Raw genomic sequence first — 9,756 nt, 5'->3', positions numbered from 1 at the left:
TATCTACAAGTTCGCTCATTCCCCCCTCCCCTTGTTCAGATTTGTTGTCGAACTCCTCAAGTGAACTTTTCATTTCAATTATTATACTTATCAGCATCAGCATATGTTTCCCTTTTATAATTTTTCTCTTTATTGATATTCTTTTTGTTCATTACTTGCTTTTCTGATTTTCTTTAGTTCTTCTTCCACAGGTTCTTTTAGCTCATTGAATGTATTTAAGACAGTTGTTTTAAAGTCTTTCTAGTAAGTCCAATGTATGACCTTTCTCAGGGATAGTTTCTATCAATTTATTTTTTCCTGTGAATTGACCACATGTTCTTGTTTCTTTTTTTTTTTTTTTATTTTTTTTTGTTGAAAACTGGTTCTTAAAAATATAATGATGTCATAACTGAACATCAGATTCTCCCCTTCCTCAGAGTTTGTTGTTTTTGATTGTTGAGGGCTACAGTGGTCCAGTTTGTTTAGTGACTTTTCCAAATTATATTTTGCAAAGACTATATTCCTTGTTGTGTGTGATCACTGAGGTTTCTGTTCAATTATCTCAATGGTCAGCCTTATCTGTCGAGAGCCCAAAAGCGGGAAAAAAAGACACTCTCCTGATCTTTGCAGCTTGTTTCTGAGCCAGGGCACTTCTTCAACATTGAGCTAGGTTGCCTACAACTCTGCCTTTACTTTCCTGCCTGTTAGAAACCCCACAAATCTGCCAGAGGTGCAAGCCTAGGGCCCTCTCAGGTCTTTTCTGAGCATGCATCTGGTTCTGGTGCATTTTGCACTTTTTCTTTCATGGTATATTTGGCGGCCCTTCCAAACCCTTATGCCCTATTTAGAAACATTCCTATTCAGCAAGAACAACTCGATATAATCACTTGTGTTTGATGTATATTTCTGTAACAGTATTTTTGTTACACAGCTCAGAAAACCATTCCATGCGAAGAGCACTGGCAGTGTTTATTCTCTTAGATTATATAAGCTTGAGCTGTACTTAGTGTTTTGTTGTCTGATTCTTGTATTTCAGTGGTTAAAAGACAGTATGAGCTGAGGAATGCTATTCATGTTTAAAATGCCAAAGAGAAATAACTTTTTTTCTCATTAAGTCACTAGAATTTAAAAAGACAGTATGAGTGGTTTAGAAGTAAGACTTAATTAATGTCTTTGTTTTAAGATTCTCATTTTATGTTGGTAGGAAAGGACTGTTGCAAAAGTAGATCATTTGAGTAAATAGTAAGAAGAATCTTAATTTTTGAGAGCAGAAGATAGTTTATCATGATCAGGCATCTTTAGATGTGCTATTGTGGTAAAAATATGCCTCTTTTCTATAGAAAAACCTAATTTGAACAAAAATTCTTATTCTCAAATCGTTGTTGCTCTGCTAAGGCTGACCCTGATGAGCTTGGTCACTGACAGAACCAATACAGCCATGCTTTTCTTCTCTTTTTTAAAAAGTCAGATTATTTTCATACTCCTTGTCTCTGTCCCTATTGACCACCACCTGATGTTAGTATTACCCATGTCTAAGATTCATATTTAAAGTTAAAAAATCTTCAGTGAGAAAACATAAATTTCACCTTTCTCAGAAGTTCTGTAGATGTATACAAGTTTTTTTTTCTTTTAAATATTAGTAGGTCTCTTTTCTAATTAAGAGATCAGAAAATTACGTGCAGTGCTGATTTTTGTAACAAGCATTAGACTGCTAAGTAAAATAAACTTTTTGTTGACTTTTGTAATTCACATATAATTTTTAAAATATATCTTTGCTTAATGTCTTCTCCTAGAAATAATTGAAAAACTGGGTAGGAGAAATAATTTGCAAATTGCTCTTCTAAATAGTTAAAAGGAGGTGGAGATAATCTCTCAACATTTGGGTTTAGTCTCCATAGTTTATTATCATGTGATGTTTGGTAAATTACTTAAAATATCTATAAAATATGGATAATAATAATATTGGCTGTATTGGAGTTGTTAGCAGCTAAGCAATTGTTAGTAAGTAATTTAGCATACTGTGTAGCATAGTGCCTACCAGATAGTAAGCAATGAAATGTCAGCTGATTGTTTTTAGTACGAGCATCATCTTTTAAGAAAGACTGTTTTTTTCTTATTTTGGTAATAAATGTGTTAGTGTGAAAAATTATACAGTCCTAAGATTAATTTGGAAAGAAAAATCAAATAATTATGTTCCTTTAATAAAGAAAAATTCTGTTGTCTTTGAACATGGTAGCTATTTTTCTTTTCTTTTTATCTGTAGCTGGGTTGAGGTAATGAACCCAAATTTACCTAGGTTGTCTTTACAAAATTTTATAAAATGGGAAGCCTTTTAAAGACTAAAGGACTGTTGATCTGTGTTTTGAGGTACACTTTTTGTAAGCCTGTTTTAATACCAACATCCATCACATTTACATGGCACTAAATTTTCAGGAAATGCTAATACAGTTTGGTCTCTTTGGAGGTATATAATTTATTTTCATTCTGAGTATTTTTAAACTTTATGATGTAATATTGTAAACCCTTATTTATATTTGTAAAGTTATGTGTCTACTTAGCACAAGAACATGCCACGCATGTTCCTGCTCTTATGTTCTTTTATCTTTTTCCCTCTCTTTGCCTATAATCCTTTCTGCATAATTATGGCCCAGCCTTGGGGCCCTCAGGTCAATCAGAGCTCTTCAAAAGGGCCATCTACTTTTGAGAGATGTTCTTTATTCTGTTGAAAATGTCACTCTCCACCCTCATGCTGTTTTCCCCTACTACTGTGCATAATATTATATACCATATACTTGTTTATTTTTAAAATTACTTTTTCTATTAGAATAATAGATGAGGGCAGGAACTTTGTTTTCTTTACTACTGATTCCACCATGTGTGGTATAGTACAGAGGCCTGGCACATACAAGCATTAATAATATTTGTTAAGTGAATGAATCATTGGCATTGATTGAATTAAAACATCGTTTTTATTGCATAGATGGGGGAAAAGAATCCATGAATAAATTTTAAATAATTATTTTCTTTGAGATTTTTTAAGGTATTCCCATAAAAAATGAACCATTTAAAAAGACTAGATTAATTATCTTTTCTCCCCACCCCAGAAAAGAAAAGCAGATTTAAAGTTTAGAGTACTTTAAATTAGTAGTTGATAGATGCTCATGGGGACAGGGAGCACGGCATAGGGAATGCAGTTAGCATTAATGTAATAGTTAGGTGGAGAGGCAGAGGAGAGAAAGAGCAGTTAGGGGGAATCATTTTATAAACTATATAAATGTCTAACCAATGTACTGTATACTTGAAACTAATAATAAAATAAATTTTTTTAAAAAGTAAAAAAAAAAGTTTAGAGTACTTCGTATATAGTATGAACTGTCAATCAGGAGGCCTGATTGAGAACACCAGCTTAATTTATAGCAGTGAGACTGTACAATCATTCATTTGCTCTAGGTTCACTTCCTTGTCTTATTCCCTTTCCATGATCTAGCCCAGTGCCTGGTACATAGTTAAGGTGATAAATGTTCGTTGGGTGAGTGAATAAACCTATAAAATTAGTAAAATCATGAACTAGGTCCTGGTTTCCCAAAAAGTGTCCTAAGAACCCTTGAATGAGAGCCTCTGGAATAAAATAAATCAAAGATGTTTGGGAAACATGATTTCATTGATTGTCAAACTTGAGTGTGCATCTGAGTCAGTTGGAGGGCTTCCAAGTATAGTCTGCTCCCTGTCTCCATGTTTGAGGTAGGGCGGTAATGTTTCTAACAAGTTCTGAGGTGTTAGAGGTGATGCTGGTCCTGTTGGGACCACACTTTGACAACCCTTGCTACATCTATATTCTTGTTGTGAGGTGATTCCTAGTGTATTGAAAGGTTTGAGAAGCACTGCAGTAGGGAGAGCTGTTTGTTTCTAAAACTTACTTGACCATAGTACCCCTCTCTTATATGAATGTGTATATTAGGTGTGTATGTGGGTCATTCAGTCATCTGTCTATCACATTACACACAATGCCTATTAACATACTCGCATCTATTGTTCTGTGGGCCATACTTTCAGAAACAGCCAGGTCACATCTATTTTCAGTATTTTCCACATGTAAAATGATGTGGGGTTTTGTTTTTTTTTTTTTAATGCTTCAGTAGGTGAATACTTAATTGTGTTGCGAGTCAAACGCTTAGAATTGAACCCTGTTGCAGAGGTGGAAAATAATATATTCATGATCTGCGTGGAAACATTTTTATGTATGTATGTATGTATGTATTTATTTAAAGTTTATAACAATTACATACAACAATTTTTGATGCTTGCTAATGTACATTTAGGATAAAAACAGAGATGTGTAACAGGAAGAATTTCATGAAAATTGAGCCCAAAATGACGAAATGATTTCTTTCTCAGTAACTTTTATACCTTTTATTCATATTTCTCTTTTTGTTGTGGTTGGTTTTAATCGGCCAAACACACTTCCAGAACTTGTAGGATATGGTAAAATTAGGAAATAATATTTTACCATGGGAGTTGAGTTTTCTCAGCTACTATTGCCTTTTCCCTAGTTATATTTTGAAATTTAGCCTAATCTGGTCTTGCGGTACAGCATTCTACTCTGCATGTAAGATTTTTCAAACTTTAATTTTAAGTATGGTTGTACTTATTCTGGTTTTAAAGTAATGGATATGATAAAAGATTAGGGTAATTAATAGGGGATATTTGAGGAAGAAGAGATGGTTACAAACTCTTTAGATGTTAAATGTAACACAGAGAGTCTTCAAACTTGAACATAATGGAATGCTTTATGTTCCCCAAGGCTGTGGATCTTTCCATTGACGAATCCAGCTTGACAGGAGAGACAACACCTTGCTCTAAGGTGACAGCTCCTCAGCTGGCTGCAACTAATGGAGATCTCGCATCAAGAAGTAACATTGCCTTCATGGGAACACTGGTCAGATGTGGCAAAGCAAAGGTAGTTATTTTTCTTGTTTTGCAAATAGCAGTTCCTTTGTTTTCAACCATGTCATCAGTTCTTTTTTGCTAATTTTATGTGGGTCTTTTCAAATACAAGACAAAGAAATGACAGACTTGAACCTAACTCTTGGCAGCTATTTGTAAAACTGAGGAGAAACTGTGTCCTTGAGGTATAATATGCTGTCCATAGTTCTGCCACTTAATAGATAATGGACCCTTTAAAGGTGTAGTCCTCAGTACCCCCTTTTTTTTTTTTTTTTAGAAACAATGGCTCATAGATATGTTCATTACTGGTTAAATAAAATTTTAATTTAGTTGATATGGTACTGATTATAATATTCTGACTATATATCATTTACCTACTGAATCATTGTAAATGTTCTGCTTACTGGATTCTAATATCTTACAAATATAAAAGGCATCATTCACTAGCATTTTGGGGTAAAAGAAACTGCATTAAATGTCTATTGAGTATAAGACTCAAATTTCAGAAATATTAATATAAACAAAAAATGGGCTTCAGAATTGAATCAAAAATAGGTTTAATGAAATGTTTGATTTCCAGATTTGTATTCTAAGATGTAAATACTTGTGATCTATAGGAACATCAAAAAGTAAATTTGCTGAGGGAACCTTGATTATGTATGTCAGATATCTTGACTGTAGGCAAGGCCTTGGAGAAATAGAATGAAAGGTTTTATTTTGGTTGAGAGAAGTGATGCTACCTGAATATAAATGTATTTTCTCGGTTTTCCCTTTAGGGTATTGTCATTGGAACAGGAGAAAATTCTGAATTTGGAGAGGTTTTTAAAATGATGCAAGCAGAAGAAGTGAGTACCTAGTTTGTAATTATATATTAGTTTCTAATCTGACATTCTCCATTATGAGTTGAGGAAAAGAATATTGATGGATTATTTCATGTACTATTAAAGTAATATTGTATTATCTGTGCTTTAAAAATTAAAAACATAATTAGAAAGCTTGTAATAGGCATTGGCATTGAATTGGCATTGTTAATTTCTAAAACATTTTGATAAATGTTTATAGAATTGTTTATAGGATAAAAAGGTTTGTAGCAAATTATTTAAAGGGTTAATTCTTTTTAGAAATCAGTTTTATCTTACTACTTTTAAAGATTACTAAATAGTATATATGTACCTCAGAACATGTCTTCTAGCAAAATTCCCAACTTTACATAATTCCAAGTAATGGGAAAAAAGATTGCAAAGTAAAATAATGTGGAAGATGTTTAAGAATTTCGAAGATTAGTTCTTGTATTTGAAATACTTTCTTATATGTTAAAAAGAAGTTGCATTCTACAAATGTCATATTCTTCCCAAATCATCTGGATTTCTCAGATAACCTACTAAGCCTCCAATATTTGTGATGCAGTGTATAAACCATTTCAAGAACCTTGGCATTGAAGGGACTGTTAGAGAAAGGAGTTAGGAGATCAGGGAGCCAACAGGATAAAAAGACTTGTGTTATAAATATGTTTGTGGATACAGAAAAGAGAAAGATGGGAAAGATGAGGGCCAGCTGATGGTAAGGAAGTCCTGGAGAAGCTGATAGGAAGAATAGGTTATTCCTTAAAGAGGCATAGGAACATGGACCTTTTCAAATAAGCAGATTTTTAAAAGTCTAAGCCTCAGTTTCCTCAGTGAAGGGGGTAATATTTACCTTAAGGGATCGTCGTATATGTTAAGCACTAGCATGAGTATGTGAAACACTTATTAGTCCCTGGCACCTAGTACAGTTTATTAAAATTAGCCAATTGTGGTGACAACTCTTCTCCAATTTGTCAAGGCTCCAAAAACCCCTCTGCAGAAGAGCATGGACCTCTTAGGAAAACAACTTTCCTTTTACTCCTTTGGTATAATAGGTAAGAGAAGAGTGAGTATGTATATCTCATATATTTACTTAGGTTTGTTTTGTTTTGTTTTGTTTTGTTTTTTGAGTGGGAAGGGGGAGTTTAGATACATACATAAATTTATTCATTTAATTAGTTGACTAATTTTTTTAGAATTTATTACTACTTTTTAAAAATTATAAAATTGATCCCCCAGCCATTGTCCTTTGTTTAACTCCTATAATCAAAGAACATTTCTGTAAACACTTGTCTTTCTATTCTTCAACAAAATGCGATAATATTGTTTTATGGGCTACTTTTCCTTTTTTTGTTTCACATATCCTATCATAAACATCTTGTCGTTAAATAGATGCTCACCTGAAACAAATTTAAAGGTTGTACAGTATTCCATGTGCACATTATTTAATATATATTTACATATATATATATCTGGCCTCTCATAGACATTTATGTAGATGTTTTCAGGTTTTTAATTATGTAACTTATTCTTCAGTGCAGGTTTTTTTTTTTTTTAATCATAAACATCTCTCATTTCCTTAGGATAAAATCTTAAAAGCAAAATTATTGAGTCAAATATATCCATATAATTTTTAAATTTTTGGCATGTTTTTAAAGATTTTTGTTTTATATTGCTAAATAATATCCTTAATCAGCAGGGTAAAAATGTCTGTCTTCTGGCACCCTTGCCAACTTTTTTGTTATTAACTTAACAGGTGAATAAAAGACTTATTTTTCACAATTTATTAAACTGAACAGTTTATCATGTGTGTGTTTTTATTTCCTGCCCATCTATTTCTTTTGTCTTCTCTTGGAGCTTAAGTCTTAGATTGGTAACAACTCTTTGTATAATTAGCATATCAGTTCTTTTGTTTAAATTACAAGTATTTTTTTTACTCAATGATTAAATGGCCTTTGAGGGATATATAATAACCTTGGTAGAGAAGAAAGAGATGTACATAATTGAAACATCCTCTTGCTCTGAGACTCTGCTAGCATCCTCCTGTTGATAATCTCTGCAGTTACAGTTTCTGTCTTTGTTTTATTCATAAAAGTTCTTCTAATCCCATGTTGGGGAAATGTTTATGTTTATAAGTACATTTAGCTAGACGTTACTCTGTTACTTTAGTTTTTCTTTTTCACATTTAAGTTTACTATTTAGATTTATTTTAGTACAGGGCTTAAGGTAGAGTTAGAATTTTTTTACTCAAAAGTTAATTATCTCAGTACCAAAAATCCTATAGTCCATTCTTTATTCCACTGAGTTGAAATGACATCTTTACATACATTAAACACTTGCATCAATTTTGGGTCTGTCTTCCTTTATTTCTTCCATGATATTATTTTAATTATTCTTGCTAACTTAATGTTTTAAATCAGTAATGCATTTTTAAAGCAGTATTTCTGCTGTGCAGCTTCAGTGAAATAATTCCTTTAAATATTCTGTCGATCCATCTGTCTTCATCATAAACATAAAAGAAGGTAGGAAATTATTTCATTCGTCTTGTTTAACTAATGTATATAATCTCTTAGCTCCCTTCATCTGATTATTGCTATTACTAGAATTTATAGTAAATTTGATAAATTCAAAGACATTTAGCCAATAAAATCTTTCCAGTTTATGTTAACACTGTATCATGAAACCACTTCAAACTTAGGCATAAAAATCTTTCAACTTTGTGATTACCTAGTTTTAGGATAATACATTAGACATAATTTTTCTTATATAAAATAAGGTAAGAGTCAAGATCAGAATCAAGAATCAGCAGACTTTTTTTTGGTAAAGGGGCAAGATAGTAAATATTTTAGCCTTTTGTCCATAGGGCCCCTGTTCAAAATACTCAACTCTGCTATCTACATGAAAACAGCCATAGACAAAATACATAAACAAATGGTTGTTGCTAGTGTCAACAAACTTTTTTTATAAACATGCAAGGGGCCCATAGATTGTAGTTTGCTGACCCCTGGCATAATTCATTGGACATAATTTCTTTTGTCAGGAGAGTATTTGGGATAGGGTTTTAGAGAATCATGATCTGGATCATCATTTTGTAGTTAGAAATATGAAGAAAACGTTTTAAATGTCCATGTTGATTTAGAATATCTCCAAGTTGCTTTATTAAAACTGCTTATATTGTTTTTCTCACAAAACCAGTAGTGCACTCCTTGCACCCTTCCTTTTCAAAGACAGATTAAAGCAGAGAATGTGAGATTAATTGTTTCATTTATGTTGATTTAAAAAATTTTTAAATACCGTAAAAGTAATTTTTAAATGGTAAAGCAGTTTTAGAAATTCTTAAGTAAGGTACATCACTCTTTGAGCCAAGTCCTAAGTACTCCTTTGTTTTGCAATACAAATTTAATGTGTGATGTCTGGATATTGAGTTATGAGAAGTAAAGTTCCAGGGTTTATTTTTGCAAAGCTGATAATAAATAGAAGACCTGTATACATCTTATGTTACCTTCTTTTCTCTCCCCTTCCCCCATTATATGAAAGCACTGGTACTATTTCCTTATACTGGGAACTCTCAAATATTATTGCTTTAAGGGATGAGTGGCAGCTATGGCAACAAAAGGTAAAGCTGTGTATATGTGTGTGCATGCGTGCATACACAGCATTAACTTTAAGCAGCATTAACTTTAATCTTTGCTTAATGGATTTTTGTAAAATCTTGTAATCGTGATCTGATATACTTTCCCTTTAATATCAAGGAACTTTTAGGCTGCCCTCAGTTTATTATTCAATCCCTTCTATACCTAGGGATTTTATATAAAAAGGAAAAATAGCTATTTGATTCTGTTCTAGGTATCATCATGTTGGTTGGCTGGTTACTAGGAAAAGATATCCTGGAAATGTTTACTATTAGTGTAAGGTAAGTTGTAATAGTTTGTTTATAAATGGAAGTCCCTTTTGCCCCTCATTTCTCCTATACCTTATGTTCCATTATGGA

General features: G+C 32.4%; 1 protein-coding gene across 1 annotated transcript in view; it reads left to right on the top strand.

The window, feature by feature from the left end:
- ATP2C1 (ATPase secretory pathway Ca2+ transporting 1) overlaps window positions 1-9,756 on the top strand; it is a 71,197-nt gene that overhangs the window by 12,484 nt on the left and 48,957 nt on the right. Inside the window, exons 4-7 of the mRNA XM_023529847.1 lie at window positions 4,781-4,936; window positions 5,700-5,768; window positions 6,745-6,820; window positions 9,612-9,678. Coding sequence (XP_023385615.1) covers window positions 4,781-4,936; window positions 5,700-5,768; window positions 6,745-6,820; window positions 9,612-9,678 — 368 coding nt within the window. The remainder of the gene's footprint in view (window positions 1-4,780; window positions 4,937-5,699; window positions 5,769-6,744; window positions 6,821-9,611; window positions 9,679-9,756) is intronic.

The sequence above is a fragment of the Pteropus vampyrus genome, unplaced genomic scaffold (assembly GCF_000151845.1).
Source record: "Pteropus vampyrus isolate Shadow unplaced genomic scaffold, Pvam_2.0 Scaffold1, whole genome shotgun sequence".
Taxonomy (NCBI): domain Eukaryota; kingdom Metazoa; phylum Chordata; class Mammalia; order Chiroptera; family Pteropodidae; genus Pteropus; species Pteropus vampyrus.
This window is presented reverse-complemented; position numbering and strand designations above follow the sequence as displayed.